Source organism: Phalacrocorax carbo, chromosome 2 (assembly GCF_963921805.1).
Source record: "Phalacrocorax carbo chromosome 2, bPhaCar2.1, whole genome shotgun sequence".
NCBI classification, from domain to species: Eukaryota; Metazoa; Chordata; class Aves; order Suliformes; family Phalacrocoracidae; genus Phalacrocorax; species Phalacrocorax carbo.
In genome coordinates, this window is record NC_087514.1 from 76,403,919 (window position 1) to 76,422,681 (window position 18,763).

The window sequence follows — 18,763 nt, forward strand, 5'->3', positions numbered from 1 at the left end:
TCACTCCCTCTCACAAGTAAGTATTCTCTCCATCTTTCACTTCAGCCAAAGATATATGTACTGTACATTGCATTGAGATTTACCTTTGCCACACAAACACACACAATTTGTAATGGTTGGAAGGAGTGCACATAGACGAGACAATGGGACATTTCATAAGCTGGCCAGCAGGACTGCTGCTCAGGGGTCCTTGCTGCGCCAAAGGAGTAGGGAAGCTGGAAGGATAGTGCGGTGTACTGCCCATTGCAGTCAGGGAGGTAATTACTGCCCCTGCTCAGCCGCTGTGAGGCTAATGCTGCAGTACCATGTCCAGACTTGGGCCCTCAATTCAAGGGAGAGATTGGCAAACTGGAGAGTCCCTGGAGGGCTGGGGCCCCGGAGCACAAAAGGTGCAAGGGGGAGAGGAAGCAACTGGTTGTTCACCTTGCAAAAGCAATGTGGGTAAGGAGGACCTGATTGCAGTCTTTCCCTAAACAAAAGGATGACTATGAGGCTTCTCAGGGAAGCACAGTGAAAGAACAAGAGGCAACTGTCACCAGCTGCTGTAAAGGAAATAAAAATTGAATATAAGGAGGAAATTCCTCCAAACGGGAGCAGTTAAGCAGTGGAAGAGGTTACCCAGAGAGGCTGAGGAATCTCCATACCTGGAGGTTCTCAGAACCGAGCCAGGCAAAGCCTTGGGCAGCGTGGTCTGACTTTGAAATTAGCCCTGCTTGGAGCAGGAGGTTGGGCTAGGCTTCCAACTTAATCTTTTCTCTGGTTTTGTCATGCTAAATATTCTATATTTATCTAATATGTCCATAATTGAAAAAAGAATGGGTTTAGACTGAAGTAGGAGACAGTTGTTGTTTGGGGATTGCAGTTATTTTTCATAAATTCTATTTATTTCTTAGGCTCTGGGACAGCAAAATTGCTTCAGGTCAACTTTGGGGTATAGCAGAAACTTAACATTTGTGATTTATTTTATCCTTACATCAGCAACCACTTTGATTGCCACAGCAGCAGCACTGATAGTAATATCTTTCAAACTTTTATGCTCTGAGTGTGCCAGTAATATATGAAGGTAAATCCAGTTCCACTCCGAACATATGTTTGTAAACAAACCAGCTTTGAAAATTGTGCTCGTCTAAATCCTTTTGAGGTCAACTTGCTAAGTTTTCAAAAGCCACTTCCTAACTGTAGAGAGAAGGATAAAAATACAGAGTTTTTTTAAACCTGTTTGTATGAAATTCTTGTTTTAGTGGGATGTAAATCAATTCTGAGCACAATTTTGAGTACAGCCAAATTTGGAGAACGTCAGTTCCAACTTCCACTGTCAGAACAGCTGCCTCCCAACTAATAAAATCTGCTGGGAGCTCTGAGATTGTATGTCATTCCTGTGATGAACGGGCTACTTTCAGGACCACACTAGTCTCCTAAATTCCCAGACAAGTCAAAGTGCAGTTCATGTTTATGACTGATACTGAGCTATACAGAGTTTTAAATATGTTTCATAAGCTACAAAACTTAAAATTTTACATGGAGCTTATTAATTCCTTTCTGTCTTCTTCTAGTCCGTGTACCAAGATCTAACTCAATTCTGAAAGGAAGAAAAAAGAAATTGGGAGAACATGTTGCTACTGTAAAGTAGCAGTGGTTAGCAGCAGCGAATCAGAGTCTCCTTGAGTCTGAGCTCCACTGAAGCCAGAAATTTTATTTAGTGAATAATTCGGCTGAGGCTTGGGGAAAAAACTTTAATAAGAATAATGGAAATATTTACCTTGTCATTTTAAATTGTAAATCTGACTAAAGCTTGAGCTTTTCACCGAGAAAACAACTAATTCCTGGGAGTTTATAATACTGTCTACTAAAATCATTTTGTACCCTGTGGGCTGTGAACAGTACCCTTAAAGTGGAAGCAAATTATATTTGGAGTGTGAAAGGCTACAAAGGAAGTCCAAGTGGTATTTTGCACATGCACTGTGAAGAACTGCAGTGAAGAGCAGAATCAAGTCCACAGTTCTTACCTAGGATTGGTACAGAGGCTTAGCCTGTACTCCAAGAGATGAAGAGTGTTTTGCCCTGTTGCTTACTTTGTTTAATTGTATGTTTAGTTTTGAGTTCATTTTTCTTAGAGTTTCTGGAATTGTTTACTGGGTGGCCTGGGTGGTCTCTGTGTAGCTGAAATGCCTGATAGCGTTAGAATATCATAGCAGGGTCTGCACCTCATCTGCTGCTGAAGACAAGGAAAGTTGTGAGCATTTAAGGGTACAGTCTTCAACATGCAATAGGATTGTCTGCACTTAGCAGCCTAATAGTATGGCCGGGTCAGAAATGGCACGTACCGTGGGCTTTGCACACACAGAAATGACAACCACAGCAGAACTTAAATCTCATTCAGTTCTCAGAGCACAGAAACAGAAATTTCTGAAAGAACATCCCCGGATTCCAGGGTTTCCAAGCTGGGGTCTTTCCTCTGTGGTTTTGTTTTCCAGTACATGGGAGCAACTTGCGAGTGCGCTCGTTTTTGTTTTGATTTGTATTGCTTTGTTTTGGGATTCTTGTTCACGCAGTCTTAATCCAAATACATACATTAATTAGCATGTAGAATAGCAGATCAAACGTCAGAACACTCTAGTTCTACTCTTGGCTCTGCCTCTAACCTGTTAAACCATCTTTGTCTCTCTGCATCTGATATCCCCTTCAGCCACTGGCTGGTTTTTGATGGTAAAAACCATAACACAGCTATCATATCTCACGGTATGTTTGTACAGTGCCTGGTGGAGCAGAATCCAGACCTCAGCTGGGGGTGCCAAGGGCTAACATCGTACAAATAATTGACTACATGCAACGTTTGGCTGTGAATGTTTTAGTATTAACTGCTGACTGAACACTGTACTGCATAGTTCACTGTCTTCATATCCTTTCTTACGGTTGATTTCTTTGTGTTATGTATCTGTTCACCAAATTTTAATATATAGTGTTAAATGAGTAACAAGAAAACCACAGAGAAGCTGAAATGTTGCTTATGTAGCAGTAAGTACATCTCATGATCTCACAGTGTTGCAACTCTGTCCTCCCATACCCCCTCCTTTCCCATCCCTTGTATGGTGTCATCACGCAAGCTCCTAGGGGCAGGGATCAGTCAGTTTTATATGCCTGTAAAGTATCATGCACACCTACTGTCTGGAGCTTTATAAATAATTACACATTAAAAATTATGTTTAAATAATATTATTAGGGATGCTAGGTCATGCGCTTAAAGTTAGGTAAAAATGTTAGGGTTGTCTGTGTAACCTTAGCTTCCCCCTTTAACCTTAATTTCCCCCCCTTTTTTGCAGTATGACAAGGTCTCTAGTTAAAGTGATCATACTCTGTTTTGGTTTATTTTCCTTCTAAGTTTCAGAGCTCAATTAATAGAGCAGGTATACCACCATTCACTCTCAGTTCAAACTCTCTTTTGGAGACAGGACTATTTAATTTCCCTTTGCTCTTTTTATCTTACTTATCACACTAGTATCCATGTGCCATGCAGACCTCAGTTCATTTCTCTGCTCACTACTCACGTGGGATGAAAAGGTGGCATTATCCTATTTTAGAGAAGTAGAGCTGATGCGCAGAGAGTCAAGGCAGACTAGTGACCACTTAGACCACGCAGGTTCCCGTTTCTTCAGAGGACTAAGCATTAAATAGCGTTTCATGTACCAGAATGCAGCTCTCCTTTTCCTCCAAACTCTGTTCTTGGAAGACGTTTAACCATTTTGGCTGAAATAAAATAATGGAATGATCATGGGCATGATGTAAATTGTCGCATTTGGACTGCCACCTATCAAAGATGTATAACTCCTCGAAGTTATAAGCAACTGAGATCAGGGGTTTAAAACGGGTCTTAAGAGTGAGTGGTTCCACCAGCCTCTCTCAGAGCAGGAAAAACACTTTAAAATACAAAAGATTTTTTTTTTCATTTTGAAAAGGTTTTAAATGGATTAAAATATTTTTAAAATAACAGTATTTTAAGATGTAAAGGGAACTTGGCACTTATAAAGTTAAATAACTACAGGCTTGTCTAGGAAAAAAAGATAAAATACCTTCCAAAGGTCTGAAAGGGATTTTCCCCTCCCTTGGGTTTCTGTTGCAGTAGCCATGAGAGAGGAATATTTCTTCACGTACAGCTAGTGGAGGGCATAGGGTGGGGGTGGGGGAACCCTCCAGAGATCTGTTCATGCTGTGGGTCTGGACAGGGATAATCCTATTTCCTCCCTTTCTCTTGGGAGAATTTGTTACCTTTGGCTCTGGTTGGGGTAGCTGGAGCTACTGGGAGGAGAAGAGTCCTCTTCATTACCCACCTGAGAAATACTGGCTGTTTGCTACAAAACTGTTAGACTTTGGATGAGTTAGTTTAAAACAAAAGCTTGAAAGGGTAGGGGTGGGTGAACTTGTTCTGCTTAATTTTCAGCCCATTCAAATTCAAATGTTACAAGGTTTTGTATTCCACTTGGGAAGAACAGGAGGGAAAGAGAAGTCAGTAGCTGGAGAGAATTCAGCAGTGAAGCTGGTCAGAGGAAGAAAAAATATTATAGTGAGTGGTAGAAGGCAGGAAGCAAAGAGAAAAACTGTAATGAAAAATAGCAGTTTGTGTATCATGTATACCTCTTTGCACACAAACACATCCTATATAATTACATGTCACATGTAACGATCTCTGAGAAATAAAGGAAACTTTTGTTCTGTTGTTTCTCTATAGGACATGTTTTATTTTAGCTGGGTAGGCACATGTTTTACTTTTTTGAAAACAAATGTAGTTTCAGGGAGGAGGAAGGAAGAGAAAGAGTTAAAGCGACATGGAGAGCTTCAGGGATGAAAAATTACTTAATTAAGACCCAGATGTCTGACAGATTTGCAAGCCTCTGCTGCTTACATAGTTCTGCTAATTTCCTTCCTTATCTCTGGCTTTCCCTTTCCCCTTGTTGCAGAAAACTCTTTGAATTTGGATACTCTCATGCACTTTTTTGCTGGCAGATATTCGTGGTTAATGATATTGTGGTTAAGTAATAGATACTCACAGTCGTTATAGAGCAAGAATCCAGATTAGCCTTTCTGTTAAACTCATCCAGTGGAAAAATATGTATACTTTGGAGCTGTAAAATACTTTATGTGCTAGGAAGCAACTTGGGTTGCTAAAGATGTAGTGCTGTCTGCCAGGAGAGAACAGCTCTGGTCCTTGCTCAGCTTCTTATTTTTCTTTGTAAACCAAGAAAAGTTATTTAACCTCACCATGTCATCTTTTAACTTGCAATTTTGCGTTGCACAGGTGATGTGGCTGTATGAAGATTTAAATCACGCTAGTCCACTTTCCTGACTATTTCTGGCAGTGCTGTCTGCCTGCGGGCTTTCCCGTTGAGGAGCTGTTGCCAGAGGCCCGTGTGGGGAGGGGGGAGTGGGGGCATGCTTCCAGCCGTATAGCAACTACAAGCTGCTGCTTATGCAGCAGGACCCTGGAACCCGCATATGTTGGGGGACTCTGGAAGCTTAAATCACCCCGGTGTCTAAAAAGCTTAGAGATGTCTCACATTAAAACACAAAATGATACCAAGCAAAAGCATTTTTATTTGCTTTCTGTTTAGGTTTTTGACCAGTAACCATGGAGGAGAATTGTAAAAGGACCATAAACCCAGCTGCCGCTGAAAAATTACATCGTTTTCCTCCTCATCTAGATTTACAAGTTCTTATTTTTAATTGGGTGGGTTTATGTTACTGGACCTCTGTGTTCTAGGATTGGAAAATAGTTTAATTCAATCTGTGATGGTTTTTATTCAGCACAGATATAAATGCTGTCTAAAGACCTTTGTCAGTTTGATGCAGTCCCAGAGAGCTAGAAACAGAACACAAACTAAAAAACCTGGAATGGAAATTACACTTGTACCTTGCTCTCAAAAAGCGTGTGCAGCTTTTCTTTTATCACTCATTGAAGAGCATGAAAAGCACGGTTATCTGGCATTCAACAGAATATGACGGTGTGCTTTTTCCTTTTCCTAGCTGCCCGCCACTTTCAGAAATCTCGCATCAAGGACAAGTGATGACTTTGTTATCTAACCAGTCCTAAGTTGGTTGTGCAGTCTACAGATTCGGCATTTTAACAGGCTTTGGTCACTTGAACATTAAAACTTTATGCTCAAGTTCACAGGAGGCAGCAGAAATGGTGAATATCACTGGTCAGGTAATAGTTTAGGTGATGAGAATGTTCACCACTTATCCTAGCTGCTGTCCTGGTGCTGTTATATTCCTTTCTTGAATGGAAATAAAAAAAAGTCACCTAGCCTAAGAAACTGAAAGAATGGAAACATGGTCCCTAAGATTTTGTAAGCTGTTGGCTAATCTGGAAAATAGTAACCTCCACTTTTGAAGAGTACTTTGCTGCATCAATCACAAAACCAAATATATAAACACTGTGAGTTTACTTAATGTCATCTTTCTGGCCTGGCTGAATAGAAAGTTGTATTCAAAAAGGATGCACTTTCAGCCGTACTGTCTACAACTTAAAATACTTCTGCATAAATCTCCTCTTTAACACCCACCTTGATACATACCCAATGTAGAAGCATTTCTCTTTCCAGCATTTTTGTAAGAGGAGAATATTGTGGATGCATTTTGAAGAGGAGTAATTTGGAAATGCATGTAAGGGTTAAAGTAGTTCTCCAGTATTGGACGGAGAAGACCATCAGAGCTGAGAGAAGAGCCCAGGTGCTCCAGAGCTCACTCTGGAGAAACCATAATATCAGCTTTCCACATTGGTCAGTCCTTGTTAGCTGCTTAAGACATGTGTGAGAAGCTGAATGCTCTTGATGTCCATTGAACTGCCTCACAGCAGTCACTGCTTCCCTGTGCGCACTACTGCGTGGTGTGCCTGTCTCGATTTGACTCTGTCTTCCCTCCCCAGCTAGTAAAATTCACAGGAGCCATGTTCTTGAGTCTTTTGATACAGCAAACGTGGTACAAAACAAGTGAGGCTTTCAGGTCACATTCAATTAACCTGAGAGATGTCTACTGCCATTTCATCTCGCCTGCTGCCACTCCAGCAAGACATGGGTCTCCCTATGTTCCATGTTATGTCTACCAGCCCCAGACAGATGTCTTGAATATCCTGCAGCATTTCAAATGGCACCAAGTGCCTGAGTTCAGACAACTGAACTTCTTCGTCAGTCTCTGCAGTTTACGTAGGTCTGCGTTGTGTTTTCACCATTAGAGTGGGAGTTGTGGTCTCTGCCCTTCGTGCCATACATGAGGCTCACCAGAACTCCTGAGAAGTGCTCAAAGACACTTGAGTCAGTTTTATCATTTGCAGACCGGCAGGTAAAGATGCTGTAACTATAACAAAATGGCAGTTTCTATCATTGCAAATCCATTGTCTTACCACTGTTTTGGGTTTCTTTTTAATGCAGCATTTCCAGCTGCATTCCAGGTTTATCAGAGGTTTTTTTTCCCTTTCTAGAATGTAAACTTCCTCATAAATGGCAGTCTCCCATGGAACTAATTTGACAAAATGCCGCTATAAGTTTCATTTTGTCTCCAGCTGCACAAATGACTGCCGAGGAGTAATTATGTGTTGTAGCCTACACTCAGTGGAGCACTAAAAGCTGTAGTTTAGTAGCCACTTTGCTCCATTCTGTGCTCTTGCACAAATCTCTGCTAATCTAGGTAAGTAATAAGTGCGCAGGCTTCCAGGAACTGTGCACGTTGCCATTTCAAGCTTGGCCTTAATTGCTCACCGGTATTGTATTTTTAGCACCTCACATTTTACCAGAAAGGCAGCATAAAGGTTATCAAGTTCTTCCCTAAGTCAAAAAAAAGTGGTGTGAGAAAATACCACTGGTAATGTTTATCCAGAATGTAAAACATGGTATCGGAATAAGTAATATTTTTCTTGGATTCTGGCCAAAGCAGAGCTGTCAACAAAAGAAAAGTGTATAGGGTTAGAAGGGAAGAAGGCTATGAAAAAAAAATTAGAAGCTCCTTTGTTTTCCTTTCCCGAATACTGTTGTGAGAAAGAGTCTTCTTAGGCATATTTATAATTCATGTGAGCTGCTGGAAACTACCAGACCTTCGCCTCACAAAACACATATCACATATCACATTTTAAATTCCCAATGCTAAGAATTTTAAGATGAGCTCTGTGATTAATCTGTACCTTCTAGCTTCCTTGGTAGGTGAGTTTGGAGATGAATTGAACAATAGCTCTTTTAGGAATTTGGAAATGCAAAAGAAAAGATCTGCTTTTTCTGAAGCTCCCTCTGTAAGAGCAAATAAGAATCCTTTCATTTTCACTGCATTGTTCTCCTTTCTTTCAGAAAAATTCTGTGAATTGGATATCATTATCCCAGTTGTCTAGATAAGGAGATTGAAGCAGAGATTGAGAGGCAAATTATGTACAGTCACTGCATAAGTGCACAGAGGATAATGAAGAGACCTCTGCTGACTGTTGTGCCCATCAAGGAGAAGATAATTTTGCTCTAAGAGTCACTGAAAGATTCCCATTGATTGACACAAGAAAGGAGCTGGTCAGTGCAATGGAACCACACTGCATGTTTGGAGCCCAGGAGTCCCTGTTCCAGTCCCAAATATGTTTTCCTAGGTAAATTGCCTATAAATTCTCTAAGCCAGTAGTTTCCATTATTTCCTGGAGAAAGCCCATCACAGACAACCTTAGTAATACAGATTTTGGCTGTAATGTACAATGGTCAGGCACTAGAAAGGTATGACCAGGTACCAAATAGGTAGTGAACTGGCCTTTGTCAAATGAGGTCTCGTTCTCTGATAGATGCAGGTTTACACATTTTTCTTCCAAGGTTTTGGTAACAACTTCTTCACAGTAGCTTAGAGAAAGAGTCTCAATTTGCATCAGTAATTTGCTTCCACCTGTGGACAACTGTCCCACAAGATCAGCTTTGTAAAGTAGAAAGCAACATTTGCCTTCCTCGCTGGATAGACCTGTTGCTTAGCTGGTGCACAGTTCGAATGATTCTCCAATCAAAAATGCTCTTTTGGAGTTGCAAATAAATTGTTTAAAAATGCACTCAGAGAGCAAGTATTTTTATTAATTTTAGAAAACTTCCCACTGCAATAACAATATGAAATTCAGTCAGTTCATTCTTTCTGCCACCTTCAAGTTGAGAGTTTTGTTTGCCAGACTTCTGTCCCAATCCAAATGCTGCAATAAGCTCAAATCTTTTACTCAGATTGCTCAGATCAGTAATCTCATTGATTTGTGTGTGTGTCTGTGCGTGCGCGCACACTTCAGGGTACAGTAGGACTGCAGTCTTACGGCACTAGCTGCCTCTGCTGGAGTCTTCGACTGATTTGTGCAACCTTTCTCTTAATTCATCGGGGGGAAATCTCAGTTTACCATGAGTCTTGCAGTGTGGATGCTGGCCCGGAGCATCATCAGTTCATGTTGGCTTCTGGGGAAGTTCAGGGCCTGTCAAAGCTCAGGTCAAAGGCAAATGCTGGAAGAAACTGTATTCCATAGAATCATGGAATCATTAAGGTTGGAAAAGACCTCTAGGATCATCAGTTCCAATGGGTTTCTGGCATAGATTCCAGTTTAGGAAACCACTTAGGCACATATGTAGCCTTGCCATCTTGAATTCATCCCATCTGTATGTTCAGATACATAAGGATGTGTATATGAAAAAAGTTTTGGAAAGCTTCTTTGCAGGTGTGTTTTGCTGTTTTCATTGATCCCACATACATAAACTCAGCTTTGTAAGTGCAAGGCAGTTTAGGTGCGAGTAGAAGAATTGGGCTCCAGGACTACCACAAAAGACATAAAGAAAGGAGAGACAGAATGCTAAATAAATAAATAAATAAATAAATGAAAATACCATACCTGATGCTTCAACATGTGCTTTCAGTTGCTCCTGGTATGAGCAAAGGCAAATCAAACAATAAAATAGCAAAAAAAAAAAAAGGAAATTAAATTGTTAGACATAATTTAAATCAGTGTCAGGAAACATCCCTGAATTTTTATTCAGATTATTATCTTAAAGGGCAGCAGAAAAATGGCATTTTTCAGGTGGTGTTTGGTAAACTACCAAACAAATATGCCATCTGTCACTGTATCTGTGCTGTTAAGGGTTTGATCTTGAAAAGGGCAAATCTGCTTCGCCTGACCAGAGTTAATTTAAGTGTGGCTAGAATGGAAAATTATTTTTTCAATAGGCTAATCACAAGGGCAAAACTTAGATACAGTGTCACAGACGACAATGTCTTAAATTCAGGCGAGGAACAGGTAGCTGGAAAAAATGAATTGTCTAGTGCAAAATCCTAGCTTCAGTGATTTAGAAAAGCTCTGCTGGTCAAGATTTATCTTCCTAAGAAACCGAAGGTCTGTTGTGTAACAGGTTGTCATGTGTATTTTTTTTAATTTCAGTTATTTTTTGTTAGGATTTTTTTAGTTTCAGCTTTTCTCTCTTTTTTTCTTCTTTCAATAAGCCAAGACAATGCTTGGCACTCATTCTGATTTCAGATTTGGTTTAGATCATTGTACAACTTCATCAAAAACCATGGAGTTATTTTCTGGCAAAATCAGGCCCCTTGATATGTTTCATTAGAAACAGCTCTCAAGGGATTAGTTCTCTTTCCTCCTCCCCTCCCTCCCCTCAGGATGCAGAGTGATTGTCTAACAGTACTTAGCTGTATTTATTTTTCATTGCCATGCGATTTTTATTTAATTAAGGTGCAGATATATTCGCAGAGTGGGTGCACAGGATGGCTAGTGGTCTGCTTTAAAATTGTACGGATATGGAAAACCTCTGTCTTGACATATGCTGTTTTTATGCAGCCCAGCTGACATGCGTAATTCACAGTGAAGCCAGACCACTTCTTTGCAACAGGCTTTATTAATCCTAATCTTTTGATCGCCAGCACACTGAGTATGCTGAGGCACCACAGATATCCTTCCTAGATGTGGATGTGTCATTGGGGTGGTGTGTGTCTCTCAGGTTGCATATTTTTCATACTTTGGGGAAAGAGTGTCAGAACCCCAGTGGAACCAAAGAATGGTCCCTGAAATAAGAGTGTATTTCAGAGCAACAGTGCAAAGCAGAAAAAAGGGGAGACCCAACCTTTTTCTTCTCTTTCATTTAGCAGGAGAGATGAAGAAATGGCTTCAGCTAAGCGTGAGAATGAGGATATATTCATTGCTGCACAACTCCAGCAGACTTTGGCTGACCTGGATGAAGATTTAGAAGGTAGGGAAATATGTTGCCTCCAAAGTACAAAAGAGAGAGGCATAGCCAGGAGATGCAGAGTCAAACTGTGCTCTGAGACATCTGCACATTTCTCACTAAGATCACTGGGAACAACTCATAGGTTTAAGGCAGAATGTGGTCAACCCAAAGTGGTTGCTCTCCCTTCACTTCTGGGGCAGCCACACTTTACAGACTCTCACTGAGTATTTTTCAAGCTGTTTATTGGATTTTCATTGTATTTTGGTATTTGCTACCAAAAAGAGACAAACAGCAGTTTATGGACACATTTTATGGGCCAAATTTGGTATAGTTTCATTGACTTCAGTGAAGCTAAATCAGCTGTGAATACAGCTCTGTGTTTAATGAACGATGCCTCTGTTTTGTGTTTTATTGTAATGAAGTGGAGAAGGGGGGGACCCAATGCCTACTCTGCGCTAGCAGACGTATTTTAAAGCTAAAAATCAAAAAAACATGAAAAGAAACAGAGGGAAGAGATAAAGTGTCATATTGTGCTCCCCTTTTTCCTACTGTGAATAAAAATATTTCTCTATTAATGGTTTGTCACTGAATTGTGTTGAATACTTTTTTAAAACTTTATTTCAGTACTTCTGCAGTAGAGTTGATTCTGACTGAATTTCTATGCGTCCTCTAACACTGCAATTTCTTAGCTTCTGTGTTGTAACCCTTGATTTATACCAGCAAATTTGAGAGGAGAGTTAAGCTTCTTGCACAATGAGGCTTCTGGAGTCACTGGTAATGAAGGGTGAGAAGAATGGAGAAAAAATACAAGTACTGTTTCCTTGTTTGCTTGCTCAAGGAAATCCTTCAGCTGGGCTGTTATTACTAACCAGGTCTGGGAAACATAATTTGGAGTTGCTCGTTGTTTCTCAGAAATGTTTCTCCTTCGGAGTCATGTGGTGAAATGTTTATCACTGAGAGAAGTTAGTCAAAGATAAGGTATGAACAATAGATTAAATTCTGCTTTCAGCTGCATTTGTATGTTTCCCACTGGCTGAAGCAGGAGGACTGCAGGAATATTTGGCTGATCTTAATCAGCAACCAGACAACAAAAAGGACCCAGATCTCTCCTTTTTTTGTAATACAGGCATAAATATATTCCTGTTAGCTTTAGTGTAACTAAAATATCTGATCCACTTAACATTGTACTGGCTGTTTGTGTAATTTAAAGTCATATTGCCTAAATACTGCCTATATGTAATGTTGTATGTGTATTTTGCAGCAGTGGATGGTATAAGTAACTCTGACTCTGAGTACATCAATGAAGTGCTGAGCCCACATATAAGAAAAGTTGAGGCTGCCCAAGATGTTACCATTTCTGTTCCAGTAACAGTCATAGATGATGCTCCAGAAGTTAACACCTCTAACTCAGCTGGAAATCCAGAGACAGAGGCAAGAGTTTCACAAAACATCTCAGCTGACTCTATTAATACAGGAAACTTTACAAATAAAAACAACAATGCAGGTTCCTTTGAGAAGGGACACACAGATGGTGGAGCTGTATGCATATCCAAGGACCTAATACACCAGCAACCATCTGAAAATGAATTCAGTCACTTGCCTGTGGAACAGAGGAGAGGTATGTTTGAATCTCTCACATCCTCCTTCGAAAAAAGAAGCGAAAAGAACTTAAGACTGGAACCCACCCCCAAACATGGTGTGAAGTCTGAGGAATGTAAATCTAAGCTGACTCCTTCTCACTCCAAGGTCACAGCTGAAATCAGTACAGCAAAAGAGAAGATTAGTCCATTAAATGAATGTAGTAACAGGGAAAGATCTCTGAAAAAAAGTAAATCAGAATTAGAAATCAAATGGCCACCAGCAAAAAAAATTGAAGCAGCAGAAGTCTCATCAACACCTACATGGTGTCATCGTGCCCAGAGTTCAGGAACAAACTACGAACCTAAAATGGGTTTGACAACCTTTAAAGTTGTCCCTCCAAAACCTGAAGTAAAACATTTTGATAGAGGAGTCTCACTGTCCACGGGTGCCATTAAGATAGATGAACTAGGCAACCTCATAGGCCCCAACACTGGTGTCAGTAAGCACATACCAGGTGCCTCTACTGATGAAAGTGAGGAAATTCATCTTGGGAAAGTGAAGGCATTCTGGAGGTCAAGTTCTATGGAAAAGCAAAGCGATGACTCTGCTGAGCATCTTCCTAAAAAGTCAGCAGTCACCGCAAACTCTAAGCCCTTTACTATAAAACATGAACACAGACCTGTCTGTCTTGCAGCTCCAAAACCTGTAGCACCACAAACTGTTACTACCCAGGTAGCTGAAAGGCAGTCTGAGAATGAAAGGACCAGACCACCTTTTCCAGTTACACAGTCTCAGGTAACACCATTAGTGGCCCCAACCATTAATAAGGACAAGCCGGACCTTCCATTTCTAAAGCCACATAGGAGAACTTCAAGTCAGTATGTTGCCTCTGCCATTGCAAGACACATCAACATAACTACCTGTAAGTCTGACTCTATGGAATATCATGAGAAAGATGAAAATAAGCAAGGGGCAGGAGAGGTTAAAACTGAAGCAGAACTTTCACCAAAAAGATGTATTATTGTGGCCAAACATAGCCCTGTGGAATCAGAATCAGCAGAAACAAGAGAAACACTTCCGAGTATTTTTACCTGCAGTCAAAAAACATCCCACAGGTTTACACCTGGTGATAATTCTGGTGTGGAAAACAAAGTAGTTAACATCAGGGCACCAAATCAAGCAACTCCTGCAAGTTTCTATAAAAAGAATGCCAGTGTCCCACTTACTAAATCCTCTTCAAAGGATAACAACAGCACAGAAGATGATCATGGTTTAAACAGCAAACAAAGTATAGCAGAGAAAAAGATGCGTCTTTTGCTTGACCAGAAATGTGAGACTTTGACCCATGCTAATTCAGCCTCACCTCTCAAGTCTCCTGATCTCCACGGAGTCCCATCCTCTTTCAGCTCATCTTTGCGAGTCACTAAATGGCCTCCTGCTAACGGTGTGCAAGTTGGTTCACTTAAAGCTTCACCCGAGCTAAATGGTGCAGCAGCAAATGCAGAGTCAGAACAGGAGGAGAAAGCTGATGATTTGGATAGTAATACTATCACTGAACTGGATGTTAATGTGCAGACCAATATCTTCGGGCCAAAGAAGAAGTTCAAACCTGTTGTCCAAAAACCAATTCCGAAAGACACGTCACTGCACAGTGCCCTAATGGAAGCTATTCAAACAGGAGGGGGAAAGGAAAAACTCAGAAAGGTAAAGTAGAGACTTTTTTTAGCCTGTTCAGAATGCAGAGCCCTGTATTCACCCTGTCAGGTACCAGAGGTTTTATAACTGGTACGGTTGCTGGTGAGCTGGAGTACACGAGGCATTTGAAAAATTTATAATGGCAAAATACAGACCAAGCCACTGCTTATCCTGCACATCCTGCATATTATGCAACGCCATAACTGCTGCACTAGCTAGAAGAAGCAAAGGGTGCAGAGTCAGAGCATAAAGGAGAGGTAATTGAGGTTAGCCTGGGAGCCGAACCCTCATTTCAGTGTGTTATGTAAAAACAGAGGAACACACAGCATGGAGAAAACTCGTAAATACTTGCAATGAAAGAAAACTGCATTTTGTATTACTAGGCGATACTAGTTTGCCACTGACTTCATGCTCAGGGGATATGAGACTGCAGCTCTAAGTACAGCATTACAGTCTACACGTATCCTCACGATTCGGTGTGAGTAAGGGCTGTAAAAGCAGGCCCAAAAGAAGACAAACTGATCAGTCTCCACAGCTTGCATTCTGGTATAAGTGCCAAAAATATTTTTAATAGTGTTTCCAAGCTGCCTTTAAGTAAATATCTAATAACAATGTGAGGTTTATTCTTTTCATATTCTAGGTTTCAGACAGTGCACTAAATGGCAATCACAGGAAACCCGTATATGCTGAGCCAGAGAATGAGCGCTCAGCACTACTAGCGGCAATTAGAGGCCACAGTGGCACCTCAAAGCTGAAAAAGGTAAGAAATCAAGATGGTAAGTGATCTTTTAAATCCAGGCTGCTCCTACTGGGTGTTTTGAATAAACCCAGATATGCCACAAACTAAATGTTGTACTGCAGAGAAGCTGAGGGGGAAGTAAAGTGACTTAAGACCAGATCTGATTTGAGCAGATGGCATAGCAGGTCCGACCCTATCTTCTGCTGTTAAAACTTAACACTCTCAAATGGTGTGCTTTTAGCTGAGAAACAAACACAGAAATCCAACCGAATTACAGGGAGTGTACATAGAAGACATCAAATGTTCACCATTTTCACATCTAGGTGGGGAGTTTTTGTATTTTAGGAGTATGCAGTTAGGTAAATGTGTTTGCATTACCTACTGTATGCACCCAGACCCAGTTATATGAAAACACACTGGGGCTTCTTCATGCAGGCGTTTATCTGTTAACATGAGCTGGTGCATGCAAGCTGTAGGCAAGTAATTGATGTTGATGGAACATCAACTTTCACCACAGCAGGATGATTCCTTCTGTCTGAAAGATTTACCTAATCATTAAAGCATCTCTTATTCCTAAAAGCCAAACCCTGCATTGTTCTAACCTTAGTTTTCACTCAGTTCACTAACCCAGCCAAGGATGTGTATTTGGCAAGGAGGTTCCCCTTTCCCTCGTGCAATGACTCAGGCCATTAGCACATATCCAGATAGCTGGCATTAGATAGAAGGGATCTCTTGCCTGTGTTAGGCAATTACTTCGTCCCTCAGATATCTTACTACCCTTGCTGCAGGGAGGGTACAGCTTCCTCTGAGCTTGAGAGCAGGACGTGCTAGGCAGCAGCCATCTTCACACATACTTAACTGCATTCTGATTCTTTGGGAATAAATGTAGATTTGTGTAAAAGAGTCTCTGACAATGAAGTGGTGGTGTATTATCACAGAGACTTTTTGGAATACTTCCCTCCAGCAAAGAAGCTTTTGCCATCATTTTAAAGGAAGTTGCCTAGAAACCGTACGCTTCTTTTTCACACCGTGTCACCTGTGCTAGTTAAAGCACCATGTTTGTATGTGTACAGGGCAAGATATAGATGTGCTATGATGAAAGGGCTGTCCCTTTCATGTTATCTCAAATGTTCATATTTTATCTGACATGACATTATTACCATATATTGTGTGTGTGTCTGTACAGTGAAGGAATAGAATAGAGGAGCTCTCTGGATTATTTGATAGGAGATGAATCATTTCATTTTTTAATAGAGAAGTTTTGTGCCTTAGCTTCTCTGAGAAAGGAATGCTAATGCATCTGCTTGAAAACCTCCCATTTGGCACGTGATACTGAATTTCTTAATAATCGCCAAATCATTGTAATTACTAACACTTTATCATGATTATTACTAGTAATGTTGTTAATGGCAAAAATATTTGTTGGGACAGTTGATGGAAAAGCTGGCTTAGTCTGAATAATTGCCCCCTCCTCCTGCATTCATTTAAAGTAGGGTGAGTTTCCAAGCTGGTAATTCATGCAGAAATTTTAGTTTCAGAAATTCCACAGAAACACGCTTGGAGCAATCAGTTTTGTTCTCGGTGCTTTCACGTAGTTCTCCCTGGTCCTATTTTCTTTTCTTTTTTAGTATGGCTGGAAACTTTAGGTTTAACAGCAGGTTTTTTTCTATGAAGCTGTGTCTGAGCGCTCAGATCTAGAAGAGCCTCCCCGTCATCTGAGATTATTTCTGTGGAGCCCAGACTGCAAAAAGTAATGAGATTCCTGGGTGGCTACTGCAGCCTTAATATATCTTCCTGATTCCAAAACCCTTGTGGTTGCTTCCAAATGAATACCAAGGCCAACTCTCTCTCTTACCTTACATGCCAAGAACAGTTACAGGATGCTGGAGCTCACAGTAAATAAAGATTGAGTTTCTGAGACAGAGTCAATGCCAAAACCTTGATGCTGGTAGTCAGCCCAGCTGAGTGATGTGAGTGAGTAGTAACAGATGTTCAACCCCATGAACAAACAAAAGTTCTACGTGTTTTACATCATTTAAGCAAAGTGAAATTGGGGTACTGAAAGTGCATCAAATGTGACATAATTACAGTTTAGTCATGCTTGATATTAATTGCCTCCTTTTAACTGCATCATGAGCAGGTCTCCTCATTGGCCTCCGAAGAGCTGCAGAGTTTTAGGAATGCAGAACTGTCCTTGCGGAAGGCAGAAGACCCTCAAGAAGAGCAGCCATGTATCCCACCTGCCCCTGCCCAGCCACCCCCACCTCCTCCCTCTCAGCTGTCAGCAGCAGCTCCTAAATCCTCTGCCATGGCTACAGGTAACCCTGGGGAGGCAAGGCAAGCCCTAATGGAGGCCATTCGCTCTGGTGCTGGAGCAGCAAAGTTAAGAAAGGTAAAGGTACTTTTATAATTTATTGTGGCTGAAACAACGTAGGCTTGCTGTGCTTTGAGAGCTATTTATAAGCTGTTCCAGCCACACATTTCTTTCTTCCATCAGAAGAAGGTGCATGCACTGTTTCCTCTAACCGAATCAAAGATCAGGAGTGCATTTCAAACCTTTGAACAGCTGTTAAAACATACAATTAAGACTAAAACATGTCTGTGCATATATGCAACCATATGAATAGTCAATATGGTGTTTTTTTTAAGAGAACATCAAGAGCATGAATCTCACTTCAGAAAGCATTTTCATACCCTTTTTATTCTCGTGAATCTGAGATAATACTGGATGTCCTTTAGACAAGGTGAACCTAGGAAAGATGAGATATGAGACCCTGAAGCAAATTTAGAGATACGTATTCTTTCCGAATTTCAGTACTGTGTCCTAGACCTTGATTCCCAACACTTACACCTTGGTTGCACATGCTGACAGCTGTTAGTAAAACTGTAGGGTCATTTTAATGTCTGTCTGAACTTTATTAATTGGATGATGTGTGTTTCACTTCTGTGGTCAGTTATGGGTTAGTCAGCTCCCAGATGGCGAAATGCTCAGTTAGCCAGGTGTTATTTCTGGAGTAAGTTCACTTATCTGTTTGATCAAAATTTGTTCTTCCTAACCTAGAGTTGCACTTCATTTCTTGGTAAAGAGAAATAGATCATTTAGCCTTAGTGGAGTCATCCCAATATTACACTGCAGTATCCAAGAACAGACCTTGATCCAAGGACTTTAGGGAATGTACAAAAGCAGATGTACTTTTCCCAACACATGATTTAGCTGATGCCAACCATAAATGTGTAAATAGGCTTTAACCTTGCTTACTTGTCCTCTTTAAAATAATTCAAAAAATACAATCAAATTTTAATATTAGAAAGCAGCCCTAAAAATCTTGTTACTAGTAAACCAGAAATTCCACAGAATCAAACAAATGACACAAACAGATCACTGTTTCAGGGAACTTTATATCAGCATACAAACAGAAATCTGGATGTGCAGTTATTTTGCATTGGAAAAGTCACACCTATGTTATGCATACTATTATGAGGAGCAGCTGATGTCACTTGGTTTGTTCAGCTTGAGGAGAAGGCTGAGGGGTGACTTCACTGC

General features: G+C 40.7%; 1 protein-coding gene across 11 annotated transcripts in view; it reads left to right on the forward strand.

The window, feature by feature from the left end:
- Positions 1 to 18,763, forward strand: part of COBL (cordon-bleu WH2 repeat protein) — a 162,619-nt gene that overhangs the window by 138,218 nt on the left and 5,638 nt on the right. For 9 of the 11 annotated variants that reach the window (XM_064443297.1, XM_064443302.1, XM_064443300.1 and 6 more), the window contains 4 exons: positions 11,122 to 11,225; positions 12,466 to 14,489; positions 15,121 to 15,240; positions 17,360 to 17,611. In XM_064443297.1, coding sequence (XP_064299367.1) covers positions 11,122 to 11,225; positions 12,466 to 14,489; positions 15,121 to 15,240; positions 17,360 to 17,611 — 2,500 coding nt within the window. Of the gene's footprint in view, positions 1 to 11,121; positions 11,226 to 12,465; positions 14,490 to 15,120; positions 15,241 to 17,359; positions 17,645 to 18,763 lie in introns of those variants that run through there. The other 2 variants (XM_064443298.1, XM_064443308.1) reach the window with 2 other exon arrangements.